The sequence below is a fragment of the Bicyclus anynana genome, chromosome 15 (genome assembly GCF_947172395.1).
Source record: "Bicyclus anynana chromosome 15, ilBicAnyn1.1, whole genome shotgun sequence".
Taxonomy (NCBI): domain Eukaryota; kingdom Metazoa; phylum Arthropoda; class Insecta; order Lepidoptera; family Nymphalidae; genus Bicyclus; species Bicyclus anynana.
In genome coordinates, this window is record NC_069097.1 from 15298796 (window position 1) to 15319519 (window position 20724).

General features: G+C 35.1%; 2 protein-coding genes across 2 annotated transcripts in view; one reads left to right on the plus strand and one right to left on the minus strand.

The window, feature by feature from the left end:
• Nucleotides 1–9010, minus strand: part of LOC112056570 (protein trapped in endoderm-1) — a 41427-nt gene extending 32417 nt beyond the window's left edge. Inside the window, exon 1 of the mRNA XM_052885685.1 lies at nucleotides 8873–9010. The gene's annotated coding sequence lies outside the window, so the exon portion shown is untranslated. The remainder of the gene's footprint in view (nucleotides 1–8872) is intronic.
• A 2771-nt stretch (nucleotides 9011–11781) lies between these two features.
• On the plus strand, nucleotides 11782–19564 carry LOC112056569 (threonylcarbamoyladenosine tRNA methylthiotransferase). Its single transcript, XM_052885790.1, has 9 exons — nucleotides 11782–11986; nucleotides 12609–12783; nucleotides 13460–13617; nucleotides 13953–14219; nucleotides 14986–15151; nucleotides 16121–16228; nucleotides 16939–17104; nucleotides 18306–18561; nucleotides 19374–19564. Exons 1-9 carry the CDS (start codon nucleotides 11812–11814, stop codon nucleotides 19523–19525), a joined length of 1623 nt encoding a protein of 540 aa, XP_052741750.1. The 5' UTR covers nucleotides 11782–11811; the 3' UTR covers nucleotides 19526–19564.
• The last annotated feature ends 1160 nt before the right edge of the window (nucleotides 19565–20724 follow it).

Here is a 20724-nt window from a genome sequence, read left to right on the forward strand (position 1 = left end):
ACTACTAACTTGTTGGCTCCGCTGAACATGCTTATGCTGTAATATTGAGCTTTTCTTTTTTTACAGAAAACTCCGAGTGAAAATTATCGATCCACGAAATTCGCCCATTAGGTAGGTATATATCGTAGATACTAATATAATAAAGAGGAAGGATTTGACTGTTTGCTTGTTTGTATTGAACAGGCTCTAAAACTACTAGACCGATTTGAAAAATTCTTTCATCATTAGATTCCTACATTATCCCTGATGAACACAGGCTGTATTTTTATTTTATCTCTATATTTCCACGGAAATGGGAACTGCGCGATTGAAACTGCGGGGCGTCTGCTAGAAAAGAACACCCCAGATATCCGGCACGGTTATATATTTTCTTTTTTTTGTATGTTTTTCTAATGTAATGAATAAATCAATATCTATGTCAGTGAACAAGTAGTGTCGGTGATCGTTCCGGCCGCCTCGCTTCCCGAGATGTATGGAAATGCATGTAAATCTATCACGTACTCAAAACACGCACGTCATATTGAATATTCTATCGCGTATGTTGGGAAAGTTGAACGACCTACACTAACATTAATGTTTGACCATGCGTATATAATTTAAGAATGACTTATGTAATCGTAAGCTTTTGACAGTGACTTACACGTATTTAACACGATTATCGATAATTTTATAACGTCTATATTTAGCATCACTAACGTTTTTCGAGATTCTTTGCCATAGACTTATAACTTTAATGCCGTGAGACGAATTTTGGTATGAAAGTAAAATCATTATCACCTATCGAAATCAGCTGGCTTATTCACTAATTTGGTCTTTATTAACAACCTATTAAAATGAACATCATTTCAACTGAGAAATGTCATTTAGTTACTGTATGATATCCACGAAGGGTTGTCAGTAGGCATCGGCAGAAAATTTGTTACTTATAATCTCAATTTCGTATATGTCAACGTTAGTGAATTAGCCTGTTGAACGGGTTCGATTCCTGGTTCAGGCTATAAAATACTGAGCTTTTTTTTCAGTAAAAATTCTCTGGGAGAGGGGATATGGAGCTTAGACCCACCTCGCTGTTCCAATACTGTTAAACATCAATATAATCGTTATTATTTAGTTTAAGCTGGCAAGGAGTCAAGGCCGGCGTTGTAGCGAGGCGGGTAGGATTGGAATACAAATTGCCATTAATAAGCCGATAATGAGGCGCTCTGTGACCTAGACGCGGTTGTAATGTAGAGGGCCACGAACCTTAACGCTTAAAGTAAATACAACGCTGACGCAGCGTTGAAAATAAGGGGTTAAAATGTTTTGCTATTTAATTTTGTCGAGACTCCAAACACGCTTTACTAGGTTATATTATTTTATCTGTACCTACTAATATTATAAAGAGAAGTTTCTGAGGTTGTAGGGGGTAATCTTTGGGTCTACCGGTTTGAAAAATTATTCTCCAAATAGAACGTCACGTTATGTGTGAGTGTTATAGGCTATATTGTTTATCCCTTTGTTCTTATAAAATCTAGTTTCTTATAAAATGCGCTACTCGCTTTTGTTGTTTCGGAGGATAAAGTCGATCGAGCCGATTTCAGAGAACCGCGAAACTTCATGAACACTGTTTAGTTTTTAAATAAATTAAAATATACTAAATATAATAAACTCACAATCATCGATTCCTGTCCCCATATTATTGAAAGCCGAATTATTATTGAAAGTTTTTGAGATAGGTAGGTATATAGAAATTTTAAGTAGACGCTGTTGAAGTTGTAAAATGATACATGAGATTGCAGTCAAGGGTTAACTTGTAAAGAATAAAAAAAAACACAATTCTACCCATACCATTGCGCTCCATCATACATTATAATTATAAAAACCCTAAAAAAAAAAGAAGCCACCCATAGAATTAGTAAACAAAGTGTACATAGAATTAGTAAACAAAGTGTACATAGAATTAGTAAACAAGGAACGCGTGGTTCCGCCAACTGAAACGCGATCCGCCATTTCGTTAATGACAGGACAGCTGTCAGTTGATTTCATCGAGTGATGTTTGCACACACATCACTAATTTACTAATTGCTCGATGAATAATCGATAAACGGTCTTAGTATAGAAATAGTATTGTGTTAATTTGCTAGAATTCTTCATATTAATTATATTATAGTTCTAATAGGGGATAAATACAGTCTATGTTTGTCCCGACGAAAGACGTGATAGCCCAGTGGATATGACCTCTGTCTCCTTTCCGAGGGCGTAGGTTCGAATGCGGCCCGGGTCATGCTCCTTGAACTTTTCAGTTATGTGCATTTAAGAAATTAAATGTCACGTATCTCAAACGGAAAGAAAACATCGTGAAGAAACCTGCATACCTGAAATTTTTCTTAATTCTCTAGGTGTGTGAAGTCTGGGACAGCGTGGTGGACTAAGGCCTAACCCTTCTGATCCTGAGAGTAGACTCGTGCTCAGCAGTGAGCCGAATATGGGTTGTTAATGATGATGTTAGTCCCTGATAATGTAGCTTCCTTTTGGTAAAAGGATTTCAAATCAGTTTCTTTTTTCCGCAACATGAGCGCGGTTTTTCTGTTTTCTGTTAATTGCAAAATTCGTTTGTCATTTTTTTGTCAGTCCCGCTGACTCGCAGCTTGCTTAGGTTTCGGAGTAAACAGCAGAAAAATTAGCTGTGGATTCGTCGAAAACCAGTCAATTTAACAAAAGAGAACAATTTTTCAATGACAGCATAAAAAGGCGCGTGGGCAACCAAATCGCCGATAAATCTTCATTGCACGGAAGTGGTTTTGAGAAAAATAGATCATCCTCGTGGGTAGACTCAATAAAACCAATTGGAACATTGTGAAACGGTTACGTAACAGACAGCTGGGTGCTTGAGCTGGAGTACCTAAAGATTTTAACGCTTCTACTGATAGTTATACTATTAGATAGTACGTTTATAGATTATGGCTGATACTATCTATGATAGGGTCTTGAATACTATGACCTTGAAGGATTGGGCGTCTTCATATCACACCTTTAAAATTATAGAGACCTAATCCAAAATTTTCAGATTTAGACTTTTAGTCATAGAATGACTTACAACGAACATACCCATCGTCTGACAATAAACACAGCCGTATTTTCGTGTTAAAAGGATATATGCGCATATTTAGGTCCCTATCACGCCAACCCTTTCCCTTGCATGCGTTCGGTCTGAATGCGACGCAAACAGTAGTGATCTGTCAGTATTTCGAGAATTCATAAATGTAAAGAACCAATCCGAATTGCGTCCAAATAATAATAAACATAAGGTAAGTAAGTGTGATCATTTTCACTAACGTAAAGACCCGATGCGGCTTGGGTCTATTTAAGACACGAAAGTGTCCCCTTATTAAATATCAAAAGCTTTACAGACTTATTGAGAAATGATACGCGGTTTCGTCTTTTTAAAAATATGTGTATTTAGTCAAACAAATACCTAAATTGCTAGTTTTTTTTTTAATTTAACATAAATATTTAATTATAAATTATTTATGTTTAATTTACTTCACACTGGAGGTAGATAAGTAGGTATATTATAATATGCAAATGTAAAAAATATTTATGATTAAACAATATCCAATTGCGATCCATTTTCTTTAAAATGTCGAGACTACGAATTTTTATTCACTGTTTTCCAAAAACTTGATTTTTGCATTACGTCTCAATAATTCTAAAGGTGCGATATTATGTTTATTTTGGTGATGCCATCTATTACCCTCCACACTACATGAACAGATAAAAAAAGCACATCATAGCATAGGTCACGCGCCGCCGCCGGTAGACCTATCCAAATCCAGTACCTACTTACCCTTTATCAATGAGTGTTTTGTATCGACTGACTCAAACCCAAAACTATAGCAGCCATGAGCACTGACCCAACGAGTCAGTGTTTGAAGCATCAATTGATTTCAGAACGGAAAAGCGATTCTTCGTAATGGCGGAGTTTCGTAAACACGTTTTAGTTTTATTCATTTTGGTATCATATGAGATTGATTCATCTCACTGATTTACGAGTATTTGTATGAGACCGATTGTTGTTGATTGTTTAGTTTATAATAAAGTTGTTGTTCATTGAACCGGGGAGGGGAGTCAATTACCTATCTAGACTAATATCATATGTATTCTGTGCTAATATTAAGTACTGGCAAATGCCGCGCGGTTTCACCCGCGTGGTTTCTGTTCCCGTAGGAAAACAGGGATAAAATATAGCCTATAGCCTTCCTTGATAAATGGGCTATCTAACACTGAAAGAATTTTTCAAATTGGACCAGTAGTTCCTGAGATTAGCGCGTTCAATCAAACAAACAAATAACAAACAAATTCTTCAGCTTCATAATATTAAGTATAGATAAAGGAAAGAGTTGTATTTTTCTATTTTTGAATGTGAGGAATAAATTGAAAAACTACGGGACCGATTTGAAAAGTTATTTTAACAATAGAAATCTACATTATCTACATATGCTATATTTTATCCCCGTTTCCCACGGGAATGGGATCTACGCGGGTGAAACCGCGAGGCTATTCTAGTCTACTATGATCTAGTATTTGCCAAAAGGCTCATTTGGATATTCGTGTACATAAGTGTGTTATAATTTTTATAAAAAAGATAAACTCCATAGACTTTGTTTTAAATTAAAAAATGTCCGTTTAATTTATATCGATGCCTAACAACCAAAACATGATAAGTGACATTTTATCGTGATACCAATTTAGTTCATCTCGCAGAATTTGTACTGCATTGTGCACATTATTGTCACATCGTCAATTTGTTATCGATTGAATCCCTAAACACCCCCAAGAGAATTTTAATGTCTCTATCCCTTTGTGATTTATCCCCTGGCTTAACGCAAGAGCAGGGTTGATAAATACCCATTCCAGGGTTCATATTGTAAGTGTGCTAAGATGGGATAAATAAAATCCAAGAATATAGAATATATGTATGTTGACAATGGGATATTTTCATTTAAAATATATAAAATATTGATTTGGTAAATTGAAGAGTTTTATAATATACAGTTATCCCCTGAATTATTTTAATTTTTTAGTTAAGTAATAACCATCATATTACTTGTCTAAGTTGTTGAAATAAAAAAAAACAAAGTATAACTCAATGTCATTTAGCAGCCCTGAATTGACAAGGGTTCCCAGCTAATGGACAGTTTATCACTGCCCAGTGCAAACAGTGGACCCTATTCTTGTAGTCGTATTTAGCATCGCCGGCTACGCTCGTTAAATGGTCCAATCGACATTTAGACATTGTCGAGGCTACGTTATTGGAGTATACAACATTACTTTACTAGGAAGTTTACTTGAACTAGATACTTGAAGGATATCTCCACAAATAGAAGCTGATATGCATAGCAAGCGTAGGTTGGTAACTAGTTAGTCGGATTTGGATATTTTGCATACTACTAAGTACATTAACATATAAGTAAATGGTGTTAGATAGGTAGGCGAGGACATAAAAACTTAGTAAGAAGCATTTTTATAAATTTAGATTATAGACTTATTTTAGTTAAGTAGATAGATAGAGAGTAGAAAATATTTTTCATTTTTAATTACTGGCTAAATAATCAACTTAATAAACAATGCATCAAGTATATATATCTAGTGCTAAAATGATTTATAACCCCGATAGCAGGAGCGTAACTCTAATACAGTTAGTGATATTACTAGATGATGTAATATAGTTAGGCACTGTGCGTTTATCTTAGCACTAGCTAATTGTGGGTATTTAGGTGACAAGGTTAGGTTGCATATCGATGCCTGAATAAGAATTGTTGCTAGCCTAATTATATAAAATTATTCTGGAATTATTTATTTTTCGGATTTCGGATTTCGGATCATTTTAGGAACATACATCCCTTATTAGTTTTGCCTGGCTAGCTACCACGCATCCCTTTGTAGTTAGTTATTCGGCCAATTTCTTAGGCCAACCTAAAAACTTGTAGGTATTTTCATGTAAAATCAAGGGAATCTATGGAATTCCACAGACACGGAAGATATAGTTTACAATATCTTGGAAGTCAGGGAAGTACTCAATAATTGATTGTACTAACAATGTTTTAAATCAAATAATACACAAAATAATATTGAATTAGGATAAAGTAAATAATTTTGATTTTTTAAGTCTTACGATATTTAAGTTGCTTAGGTGCAGAGAAAAGCAAAGTGTCAGTACTTTCCCGAGCGATTAGTCGTAATAATAAACAGACTGGAACGTACTCATTCTCTAGTATTAGTCACGAAAACTTCTAAGAAAAAACGTTTGTTTATGTTAGTCAACGTGTGTGGACTGAGATATAAAGATACAACATGTATTAGAATTTAACTAGGAATAGGGTATATTAGGTAGGAATTAGAAACTCCAGTATCTTACCAATATTAAAGATTTTTTTTTGAAAAATACCAACCAACCATCATAACCAACGCCCTCAAATAATATACGAGTAGGTAATTCCAGAATAGTAGGAGTAAGTAGTACGAGTAGGAAGCCACAAAAACCTTCAGTGAAAAAGGTAATTTATGTTCGCTTAAATAATAATTACCCTATCTAAAACTTCAGAATCAATAGTTTTTGAAAAAATGTGTATAATTTTTTCAAAAACTGTAAGTTTTCAACATTTAATAATCTCATACATTCCTTCAAATAGGTGCGAATACAGATTTTTTTTTAAAGAAAGTAGAATGCGTATGTATCAAACTTAATTTTACTGAGCTATTTTAAACTATATTTTCTGTACTAAACTTCATCCCTTCAGCCATTCTAGTATAAATGATTAACAAACATCCATCCATACAATATTTATCCAAACTTTGACATTTATAATGTAAGTTAGATTACAAGAAAAAAAAAGCAGATTTTATGACACACAAGATGCCTTAATACAAACAAGATTAGATTAGATAGATGCAATAGTTAACAGTTTATAATTAAGATGTAGGTACATACCTACTTATACATATATACAACTAATTTCACGCAAAACTGAAAGATTTTAGCAATTTAGGCACTTTTTATAGAGTGGCGTACCTATCTATTTTAGTGTTAAAATATGTTCAGTGTTTTGCAAAGTTATTGATCTACTTATACTTACTCTGTTGTAGACAGTGGTTATAACTTACCACTCTTTAGGTAGGCCATCTGCTTGATCAGTCAATCAAAATCATTGCTATGAAAAAAATAGACTAGAACAGAGAGTAGGTACAGGTGAAGATTGAAGGTATGTAACATGAATACATCATGCACCATTTTGTTTTTATAGGTGAAGTGAAATGAATCGGATACATTATGATAAACTCTGGTCCATTTTCGCACGTCTTCTGATGTTCTGACGCAAAATTTGGGTCATGCAAGATTGCGATAACATTCGACCCGAGATAAAATTTAATGTACAAATCACGATGTTATATTAAAACGTGATCATTATTGCAAAACATGTAAAAAAATATTAAAATTAGCAAAAATGTCACCTACATTACATAGCTAATGCTGGACAATGGTGACTTTTTTTTGCTTACGTATAACACGTACGTAAGCAAAAAAAGTCACCATCGTACCATCTACATATTGCATCGTCACCATCGTACGTACTACGTATTTTTTTTTCTACATAGGTAGGTAGGTACAATAGATAAAAAGGAAAAGTGTTGCATATTTTTATTAATAAGTAAGTATTCTCTTCTAGTAAATATTTAAATATTTTTTTTCTACGATTTGCAATAACCTGATAAATATGTGCGGCATCAACGCCCGACAGACAGACAATGGCTATTAATGTTACAGAAACAAAAATTATCTCAAGCCGTCTCCTACTCCTAAACCGGGATTAAACTGTATCCTGAGATACAGGTTTTTCAAACTTAATTAAGGGTCCTCAGTACTATTTTAGAGAGACTTCTTTTAACAATAAAATTCATTTTATTTTAATTCCTATTGAGTAGCGTGGTAGATCTAAGCTCCTTGTGGGAGACATGAGTCTGGTCCCCTAATGGGTCGTTAAAACAGGCTGACAATGATGATGAAAGAAAGCTCAATTACCTATTATATTTACCTAGCCCGGGCCCGACCTAGGTCTGTAACTCAAGACTTTATGATCATCCGAAGCCTTATAGGAAAAAGTCAATTATGTTATCACAGATAGCATACACCTACTCGTATATAATATACTACTATAACGGTAATTTATAATAGGTATCAATCTTATGGAATTTTTGGGAGTGCATCCATCGCATAGATAACATTGAACCGGCAGGTGGTGAGATCGACGCGTGCGCACGTTTTTTAAACAAAATTAAAGAAGGGGCAAGGGTCTACACACTGTATGAAATCTATAGAGGATTCCCCGTTTACCATACGGCGTTCGTTCGTGCATAACGGCCTTGAATGATCAAAAAATATTACGTCAAAATGTGTATTCGATTTAAGATTCACTAGCCTTACAGCAGCTTATAAAAAGAAAAAAATCGGAAAAAAATCCTTATAATAATATCTTTGTGAGTTACATGAAGCTTGTACATATTTTTTATTATTTATTCTGATTAGTATGTATCTAGAATAAAAAAGACTTGTAAAGCAATGAAAAATAATAATTAAAATTAATATTAGAATTATTTTTGGCTGTTATCATGTTTTACTTTTGAACTATCGTATTCAATGTTGTGATTTTAAACATTTTAACTTTTTCTAGTCCGGTACTTGAAAAATGTTTATTATTTACAAAGCGACTAAATAAATTTAAAATTCAATGTAGGTTATCAAAATTATTGAAATATTTTTTTAAATTAGTTATCTAGGTACCTTCTACACTTGAAAAAATGTCTTAGCATTAAAAAAATTGTATCTGTAGCTTACCGTTGTTATAAAATTAGGTAAAACAAATTTTATACACTTGAATAATATAAAATAAACTTTGGCGATCAATAATCACGAAATAAATACGAAGTGCGAACACAAAACTAGCACACTGTACACAACCGCCCGCTACAACGTTTCGCGCGCTACTGCAGAGTGCAGGCTGCAGGGTGCAACTGCAAAGGCAAACATAGTTTTTTTAAAACTCTTTTGGTTACTGCTGCAGACGCTGCAGGTTGCAATTGCAATCAGCAATGCAAGTACAAAAGGCAAATAAGATAAAATAAAAGACAACCCAGTACGGCTGCCTAGTACTATAAAAAATTCAAATTTTAGTGAAATTCATTATAAGTTGGACCTGTTGCATTTGGCCTGTGTTCAATACCTACCCAAGAACAAATACAAAAATAATCCAAATATTATCATCCTTGCTAACCTCATGAGAGCAGTGTGGTGGTGGGTTTAAGCTTCAGAACTCCATTAACTCAGGAGAGGAAGACTGTGCGTTTATTATCATGGTACATTTGAATAATAGCAATCCAAAATGATTGAATTCAAATAATAATATTATTATTTATTCATTGAGCGATTAAATAACAGGATAAATGGCGCCAAAGTTGATCGTAACGCCGTGGGTTTATCATGGCAGCCATATAACAGCTGTACGATCTATTGTTCGGCCGATAAATGACCCAGCGTAACAACTTGCGAGTTTACGAGAAGACGTCGGATTGTGAAAAAAATTATCCAAATTAATCCGAATAGTCTATCAAACAAAAATTACCTACCGAATGTTATTTTTTGCAGACATGTAAAAACGAATGCAATGCGATTTTGTTGTTTGATTTATCGTTTAAAAACCGTTTTATGCAATTTACTGTACGAGAACGATAAATAACGCCACAACATTTTAAATTATTATTAGAGCCTAAATATCAAGCAATGCAACGGGAGTTACAATCAAATCCGTAAGGTCTTTGAGTTTAAGAATAGTCCAAAGGGAGGGAAGGACTCTTTGGGCTGTTCTCAAACTTTATCAGATCCACTGAGACAATCCTAGACCAATTTCTTCGCTTGTTGTTGTTTGGAGGTTAAAAAATGCTTAAATTATATTAGGTAGCTAATACCAATTCTTTAAAAAATATATAAATTAAATTATTATCGCATTATTGGACCTCCCTACCTCCATTTAATGATTTGCCGGTAGTCATCATTATTTATTTATTTATTTATTTACGTACACTTACATATAGAGACATACACAAATAATATATATCATTATATTTTTATCATGTATGACCAGTTTTTAGTCCCACTGGTCTTGTACTTTGGTTAAGTAAAATAATGTCTCGCTTTTGCGGTATTTTCTGCTCTTATATTTTGTCACTACAAAACATTTAGGACTCTATTTTAAAGTAAACAAGTATAATATTGACTTATCAAACATTTACGTTGCATTCAATATTATGCACATATTTATACCTGCTATTATTAATCGGAAACGACAATTTTATTGGGGTCCCAATGTTAGGTGGTTCCTGTAATACGAATCTTTTCATTAATTTTGGTTTCCTATTTAATCGACGTGTATCGTATCTAAATAGTCAAAGTGTATCGTGTAGTAAATTGCATCGTTCATTAGTTATTATTGAAAATTCAATGAAGTATTACCTATTGTACTTTATACTGAAATAAATAAGTACCTTACTACTCTTACAATTTGGACTAAACACAAGGTAAAAATATTATCTAAAATTGTTAAAAAAACACTTAATGTCGTTAGTCACGGTCACGTCGGTCTGTTTACGGTTTACACGAATGGCGGTTTTCCTTTTTCACCAATAGGTTTAATCAGTTAATGATTATGATTGTACGTTTTGATATAGTATATAATATATTACTGCAGCGGCCGGCAAGAGATGAACGATGGTGCGAATGTGTGAACGTGGGCCGAGGCGAAGCTGAGGCACACATACTCCATCAATGCCTATAAGGCTTGTAAAGTACTTTTCTCAAATAATGCGCGGAAATTAAACTAAGTAGTACAGTTGAAAACTATAATTTGAAAATGAAATTATTGAATCTATAACTTCTATGAAATTATTGAATTATGTTGGTTTGAGATAATTCTAACGAGGTGTAAGTTTGTTAAACACTAGTGTCTTCGGCGTGATTCTGAATTTAAAATTTTTGATGGGAAGTTGATGGTCGGGTTAAGATACTTTCGTTATTTTTACGTGTAATACTATATAACACGTAAAAATAAACCAATGACGAAGTTGACGGACAACTTTAATAACAATAGTTTTATATTCGCCAAAGTATTTTTTTTTTCACTGAACAGCTTTCTATGTGCAAGCTAGTTCGTTTATAATAAACCTTTGATAAGTTACGTCTTTGGTCGCTATGTTGCGGAAGATCGTTCTATTTTTAAACTACACGACAAATATGATTTTAGTAATTTATTTGGCCGCTAAACGCTAAACACGACAGATATGGATTTTCATACAACTATTGCTGGCCGCTGCTCGACCAGTACAGCAAGAGTACAGCAAGTTCGATTTATCTCAAAGAAGGTTGTCAAAAGAATACTCTTTCCAAGCATATTTGAGAAAATATAGTTTTTGTTTAATTTTGTGTAAATTGATTGAAATAAAATGATGATAGACTGTAAAAAAAATTACTGTTTAAATTGAATTAATATATCTTCTGAAAAATAATCACGTGCAATGAAATTTTTTATCGATTTTCTCGAAGACAAAGTCACGGGCGTCCACTAGCACTAGCCTTTTTGCTCTATTTTTGTAAAGAGCTTCTTCTATAGTCAAAAAGATTAGAACGCATAGCCCAGTTCTAGTTTATAAAAAAAATACTGTCAACGTCTCTGGTCTGACTTTGTTTTTGTTCTAAATGTCAAAAATCAAAATAAAGTTCCCAAAATGCCTGGTGCTGTTTGCGAAATAATCGACGATATTGAAGATTTAATATCTTCACAGGATATTACACCCAAAGAGAGATATGCGAGCCGGAAAAATGTTTCCGTACGATCGAAAAAGAAGGAGAGCAAAGACTTAGAACCCGTGGAAAAAGTGATTCTAGAGAGTGTCGTACCAGGTATAACCTTAAATACATTTTAAAAGTTTATTTCCGTGTTGTAATTCTTAATTTATGTGAATAAATACCATTTAATATGTGTAAGCATACTGTAATTAACGTATAACGTCACAAGCTTGGTTGTGAATGTGATGCAAGAAGTCGGCTATTGAATTTGTTCCATGATACAGTTCAGATAAGACTTCAGTACCAACAGAAGCAGCTGTGTAAACAATGTAACTCAATAGTGTTTAATAATTTTTACATCAGGTAATTTTATGTCTATGACTTACATTATAAAACCAAGTTGCACAATTTTACTAACATCTTCTGTAAAAAGTTTTACATCATCGGACCGCGTAAATTTTTATTTTTAAATATATTTCATTTCATATATTTCATTTTTCAGCTAAAAAGTGGTCTATGTCTAAGGTCAATTTTATCTGTACATAGCAAATTTCATCCAAATTAGTTTAGTAGTTTAGCGGTGAAAAGGTAATGTTTGTTACCTTTTCACAGACATTACAGTTAGTCATGGACTGACAGACTTATAAAACGTTTGTCTTCAAAAATGATGTTGTGATTCTAAGACAGACAAACTACTACAATGATGTTATAAATTTTTGTCAATGATATGTTCCAGGCACTCAAACAATCTATGTGAAGACTTGGGGCTGCGCTCACAACAACTCAGACTCGGAGTACATGGCAGGACTGCTTGCTGCTCACGGCTATAAGCTAACGGAGGACAAGTGGCAGGCCCAGCTGTGGCTCCTCAACTCTTGCACCGTTAAAAGCCCTGCTGAGGATCATTTCAAGTATGTATGAGTAAATTTATTTTTTTAATGCAATATAGGCCAGCGCTTGACTACAATTAAGCCTGATGGTAAGCATTAATGCGGTCTAAGTTGGAGCGAGCGAGATGCCACCGTTCGCGACGTCTTGCTGTTCTGTGGTAGAAAGTGGAAGGATGAACTAGATGGTGAAGTTTCTGAGCACACTCACCAACGTATATCCGGTAAAAAACTGACAGACTACCTACATTGCATTGATGTTGCAAAGTCTGCAATTTCGCCTGTGTCAATGGATTACCAATTAAAATAAAATAATAGCATTGACTCTCTGACTAATATCTAAATTAGTTATTCCTACTCAATGGTGGAACAAACAGAACATTTAGTCAGGCTGTCCTTCTACTTAGGTTTCTAAATGGCATAGAGTAAATAAAACTGGACATAAGAATGGCAATCATTCTTATGTTCAGTTATTATCTTCTACAGAATATTGTCAGCAGTCAGTTTGTCTTTCCCTCTCTGGGGTACCAAAATATAATCTCTTTGTACCATTTCTTCTTGGAGGATCTAATCACATGACCTTCAGACCTTGGGACCCCAACATCCATCGGCTCTTCAAACTACCTGTCCATTGCTACTTCAATTTTGCGACTTGCTGAGCTGTTACACCTCTTTATCTTTATCTGTTTATGTATTTCAGAAACGAGATAGAGCTGGGGCAGAGCCGCGGAATTCACGTGGTGGTGGCAGGCTGCGTGCCACAGGGTGCTCCGCGCGCCACCTACCTGACAGGGCTCAGCGTGGTGGGGGTGCAGCAGATTGACAGGATCGTTGAGATTGTAGAGGAGACTCTGAAAGGTATCATCTATACATACACTAGCGGACGCTCGCGACTTCATCCGCGTAAAACTCGATGTAAACTCGTAACAAAAACATAGCCTGCGAATACATCTGTCAAAGACGTCTTAACCGAAGAATAACCGGGGTATAACTCGGTTAAGATAAACGCCCGATTTACGTCCTTAACCGGAATATGGGCTGTGGTGAACAGGAAATTTATACGTTAAACAGCGTTTAATTTATTCAAACAGTTGATTCTGTTTAAACTTAATGTATTTTCAATAAAAAAAAATTTGAATTGTCCAATCGACCCAGACAAAATGATTTCAAAATATACCACAACATTTTTTCAGGTCACACAGTCAGATTGTTTGGTCAAAAAAAGACAGATGGCGGTAAAAAGGCGGGCGGCGCCTCCCTCCTCCTGCCCAAAGTGCGCAAGAACCCGCTCATAGAGATCATCCCCATCAACACGGGGTGCTTGAACCAGTGCACGTACTGTAAGACCAAACACGCCAGGGGTGAGTTGGGGAGTTACCCTCCGGAGGAGATTGTGGAGAGGGCGAGGCAGTCGTTCACAGAGGGTGTTTGCGAAATATGGCTGACTAGTGAAGACACTGGTAAGTCGAAATCATACTAATATTATAAAGAAGTAATTTGTTTGTTTGTAACGAAACTATTGACTGAGATTAAAATTTTTTTTGACAGACTTCAAAAAAAAAGAAGAAGGTTCTTTAATAAAAATTAAATTTAATTATTATTTATTATTTAAGAAGGTTATTTAATTATTATTATTTTTTATTTTAATGTTTGTTTTTGCACAACTTCGTCATTTCTAAACCAATTTTGAAAATTCTTTTTTTGTTTGAAAGAGATTTCAGCTTGGTCCCATAGTAATTTTGTTTTAAAATGAAAATAACAAAATTGTCAGTACTGTGGCGCTTTCGTTTACTGAACGGGCATTTCGTTATTTTCATTTTAACTCAAAATTACTGAACCGATTTACATGAAAATTTAATGTACCAATCTGGAAGTACAATCTTTAAAAAAAATAAAACATACGCTTCGAATTGAGAATTTCCTCCTTTTTATGAAGTCGGTTAAAAATCGGTTGAGCCCTTAAAAAGTTGTAGAGGTTTGAAAGTAGAGAAGAATAACCGAATGTCTGCAAATATACTCGATCAAATGAAAGCGCACCGAAAGAGACTTGATTGAGAGCGTAATTAATAATTTTATGACATTGGGGGTTTTTTCATAATCTTCAATTTTATTCAGAGAATGCGACGGATGCGTCTATTACTTTCTATGCGATTTTGGTCCTGATTTAAAAAACTAGAAGTCTACTCACCATAGACTCAAAAATCTGTTATATTTTTCTCCATTCAGGTACATATGGACGTGACATAGGGACGAGCCTTCCCGAGTTACTGTGGAAACTCGTGGAGGTCATACCCGAGGGCTGCCGGCTGCGACTGGGTATGACGAACCCGCCCTACATACTGGAACACCTCGCAGAAGTTGCCAAGATCATGCACCATCCCAGAGTTTACAAGTGAGCATCTTCTGAGAAGAAGAAGACAAATTTTTTTTTTCTTTACAAGTTAGTCCTTGACTACAATCTCACCTGATATTAAGTGATGATGCAATCTAAGATCATTGCCAGTAGGGTGGTAACTACCACGCCACGGCCGAAGCCTCCCACCAGCCAGAACAACCTCAATCGGCTCAGCCGGAGATCGAAAATCTTGTAAATTCACCGCGCATACAATTACAACTGCGCCACGGAATGAATAACTGAGAATAAAATGAAAAGTTGAGAATAATTATTTTAGAAACTTCATTGCGTGATATCAAATCAATCAATCAATCAATGTATTTATTTGTAGATCATATATCTATAAATAAATACATTTTTTTTTTTTTTTTTATTGTAGGAGGAAATCCTCATAAATAAATACATTGATTGATTACATATATACAGGTGGTAGGTAAATGTAAACGGTAAAATAATGTATCTTGCCGGTTTGTCATGCAAATTAAATAAATAAAAATAAAAATAGCCTTTATTCTCAGACTGCTGAATACATATGATATACCTAATACTATTACTTAATTTATACACCAGAGCAATCAGGTTGTCGTTCGACATAGGCCTCCTCCAGACTTTTCCACTCTACTCGATCTCTGGCCTTTCCTCGCCATCCTTTCGGCAGGTCATCCTCCCATCTCTTATGTGGTTGTCCTTGCCTCCTTTTCCCATCCCTGGGGTACCATTGCATAACCTAATTGATTGATCGATAATAATTGATATATAATTGATTGATAATGTCATGCAAATTACTTACTACTTATTATGTATTTTTAAATTAATTCAAATAATAATTTAGAAATCATTTAAAATTGATATCTTTACAATTTTATAAGTAAACATGATCTTAATATTTATTTGATCTTGATTACAGGATCTTAAATATATTATTGTTTTCTGTGTTTAACAAAAAGTCGTGTATTTGTCACGCAGATTCCTCCACGTGCCGGTACAGTCGGGCAGCGACGCCGTGCTGTCGGACATGAAGAGGGAGTACACGCGCGCCGACTTCGAGACCGTTGTCGACTTCCTCACTGACAAGTATGTTGTGTTGACTATTTAGGGTTCCGTGGCTAACAAGGAGAAGATAATGTTTTAAAAAATCCGCTATGGGCAGCACCAAGGGGAGGTAAAACGCGACATATTTATTATCGTATCTATTTTAGTACATCATCATCATTATCTACCCATATTCGGCTCACTGCTGCGCTCGAGTCTCCTCTCAGATTGAGAGGGGTTAGGCCACAGTCCACCATGCTGGCCCAATGCGGATTGGCAGACTTCACACACGCAGAGAACTAAGAAAATTCTCTGGTATGCAGGTTTTCTCACGATGTTTCACCTTCACCGTTTGAGACACGTGATATTTAATTTCTTAAAATGGACACAACTGAAAAGTTGGAGGTGTATGCCTCGGACCGGATTGAATCCACACCCTCCGGAATCGGAGGCACAGGTCATATCCACTGTGCTATCAACATATGACCGCCAAATTATAGTAAGCGACGAAATTTCGTCCATATTTGTTCAGTGTTTTACAGACAGACAAATAGACTTACTTTCGCATTTTAGTATTAGTATGGACAGTATAGATAATCAGTGGCGTGCACTTTATAGATGCAAAAATGTACTGCCTATCCTAAGGACTCATTACGAACCTTGATTGAGGAAGGAATTTCCCATTTTGTACTTAAAGTGCATAGTCAAAATCCTTTGCACGCCACTGTGGATAATAAAACATCTGTGGTCAGGGTCCCAGGAATGACGATAGCCACGGACATAATCTGCGGCTTCCCCACGGAGACGGAGCAGGACTTCCAGCACACCATGGCGCTGTGCAAGAAGTACCGGTTCCCCTCGCTCTTCATCAACCAGTTCTTCCCCCGCCCCGGCACGCCCGCCGCTAAGATGCAGAGGGTGAGTTACCATCTGAATAATTTTATTCTTTGACACAGAATAAAGAATGATCCAGAATGAGTCTTTACAAGCAGCGTTCACCACGCTTCCGGTGAAACCAATAAAAAAACGACGTCTCCTTGACATCCACATATACAAACTTACATTTCAAAATTTAACACTAACTGCAATTACGTAAATTAATATAATTATCAATAATTAACCAATAAAAAATACTCCATCCTATTTCTTTAGTTATTGTGAATAGTTTTTTAAAATATTTAATAACTTACGGCGCCATTTTTCTTCAATAATATTGTAAATTACTGATGCGACGCTTCGTGACATACTGACTCGAGAATATATTAGTTTTTGAGTTTTGTACTTGTGATGGGTACGACACCGTCGTGTTTCGTGCGCTCCATCTGCCTGTAATTGATTAATCTGTGGGTTATGGTTAATGTTTAGTGTTTACGTGATCATGTGGCGGTATTAAACAGATAAAATATATACCATCATGGTTTTGGCTTATATTGTAAAAAAATATTAAAAAATCAAAATTTTTATATGTTCACGTCTCAAAAATATGATGAATTTCAGTTTCAGTCTAGTAGAACGATAATGAACAATTTAATATTCTTATTCTCAGCCTGTTGTAGATAATTTGAATTTGTTAGTGTTTGCCTTAGTCTCGGAAAGTACTTGAGACGATAATTTGTGTTATTATCATTTAAAATCTGATAAAGGAACCCAAACCGTCGTTTTAGCTCAGTGGATATGACAACATATCATCTCATTTTATTTTTCCTTGTAATTTGATATGTATGTTTTTATTCGTGATTGATTCGTGAGTTAATTTTTATTTACTTTCATCTTTATTCCATGTGTTTATTTGTAAATAATTACTACACTTATATTGATTTATAATTTACTTGAATTTTATTATTTTAGTTACCGTAAGTGATTGTAAATAAACCTATTATAAAGGCGAAAGTTTGTGTGTATGTTTGTTGCTCCTTTACGCTACTAAAGCGATTTGGCTGATTGGGAATAGATTTTACTCTGAATTAACACATCTTTCATCTTAGAAGTATCAATGGTTTCCGCGTAATTTTTGATTATCTTCACGTGGACGAAGTCGCGGGCGTTCGCTGGTAAATAAATAAATAAATAAATAATGATGGTCGATATATAAAAAAAAGTAATTATTTTGTACTAACAGGTACCAGGTCAAGAAGTCAAAAAGCGTACAAAGGAACTATCAGAGTTCTTCCGCTCGTACGAACCCTACAGCCACCGGGTCGGAGAGACCCAGCAGGTGCTGGTGACAGATGTGTCCCACGACAAGAACTACTATGTTTCCCACAACGAGTTCTACGAACAAGTGTTAGTTCCCAAAGTGGAGGGTTATATGGGCAAGATGCTGACTGTGAAAATCACTAGTGCTACAAAGTTCTCTATGATGGGACAACCTATAGGTGAGTAGCGAACTTTTTTATACGTGGGAGCTTAGGGAATAGTACAAGTTACATCAAAATCGGTTCAGTAGTTTTGAAAAATAGAGTTATGTTTATTTATAAAGAGGAAAGATTTGTTTGTTTGTTTGTTTGCATTGAATAGGCTCTGAAACTATTTGAAATATTCTTCAATGTTGGAAAGCTAAACTATCCCCGATCGCTATTGGCTATATTATATTTACAAAACAATTAGGGATCCTTCATAAAACTTCAATAAGATGTAAAATTGTGTACATCGCGTGTGCTGAAAAAACTATTGATGCTAGAATAAAATAATGTCTACGACTTTCAGAACACATATTTTTTTTACAAAAACTGTCGCGACAGTATAATATGTCTATTTATTATAGTCATCATATTTTTAAACCCCCTATCAAGTGTTCTTAAAAAAAGAAAGTCATCAATTATTCTTAATTTTCTTTTTTGATTATTCAATTTGAACATTCCATTCGAAAGATATCAAGTTTAAAAAAGTAATTAATAGAAAAAAGTTGCGTAATCACCGCACAAATCGAAGAACGGCTGAACCGATATGGCTGAAAATTGGTAGGGAGGTACCTAGCTTAGAACCAGGAGACGGACATAGGATACTTAGGGTAGAGGTAGAGGTAGTGTAAGATATGGGGTAGTTTAGGGGTTAGTATGTGGGTAGATTAGGGTTATGGTAGGGAAAAACTGCAATGTTTAGATACGAGCGTGTTTGAAGCCGGTTTAGTTTTTCATTTGTTCTTGTTTCAGTAGTTTGTTTATGTTTTTATTACATTTATTTTCAGACAAACCCAAGATGCCAGGTCTGACGGAACCATTAAAAAAGGGCGAGGTGTCAGGGTTGACGAAAGTGGAATCGAAGAGAGTGTTGCCTGTACCGATTTCCATGTTACTATTGGCTGTATTATTACGTTTGATATTTTGGTTGATTTTATAGTTGTAAATATAGTTTTAAATAAATATTTTTGTAAGTGAATACATTGATTTTATTAATTCCAGAGTCCATTCAAAAATAAATTTAAGTATGCCAAGTAAAATTTTCACAAACAGTGGCGGTTGCGTAGACGAAGTTAAGCGACGTATGGCAATCACAAGAACCGCAATGGACAGGCTGAAGAAAATATGGCGGAACAAGAAGGTTACCAAAGCCACCAAGATCGGCTCGTAAAAACTCTTGTTTTCCCCATTTTCTTATACGCAGCAGAGACATGGACCTTGCGACAAGTCGAGAAAAAAAAGATAGATGCTCTGGAGATGTGGTGTTGGAGACGAATGCTGGGAATCTCCTGGACTGAGTTCCGCACTAACGTCTCTATACTCCAAGAACTCGACATAAAACAACGTCTCTCGACATTAGTAGGTACACAGTCGCATTCTTCAGTTTTTTGGACATGTCTCCCGGCGAGGGAATGATTGTATCGAACGCCTTGTTGTGCAAGGGAAGGTGGAGGGAACTAGGCCACGCGGAAGGTCACCCATGCGATGGACCGACCAGATTAAATCTGCTGTAGGCGGTCCCTTGCATGAATGTACGCGACTCACTACACAAAGGGAGAAGTGGCGAATGCTCGTGAGGCGTATTACATCTGCCTCCAACACGTCCTAAAGACCACGACCGCTCTGTCAAGAGCGCAGCGACAAAGAAGAAGAGAAGTAAAATTTTGTTTGGTCAAAAAAACAACATGTACAATAATAGTAAATAATAGATTTTTTTTGCTTTTCCCGTGAATTATTATTAACAAATCTCCCAGTTACGCTTTAAATTTTTAATTTTATTAATATTTTAAATTATAAAATTCGTAAAAGTTGTTATTGTCATTATGCTATCGCAAATATTTTTGGAGCCCCATGCTTTCAAACAACATAACATATTTAAAATTAACCGATAGAGAGTAGGTATTCCTCGATTTTTGAAATCGAGAAAAATAGATTGATAAAGTTAAATTATTGTGGTTTTAAACTTAGTAATCTATTTAGATTTATAAAAAATATCTACTTTTTGATTTTTAAAGTCTTACTTATTTAAAAATAGATTGAAAATGCCACTTACTACCACCATATACCGAGACGTGATAGCCCAGTGGATATTACTTCTGCCTTCGATTCGGAGTGCGTAGGTTCGAATCCGGTCTGAGG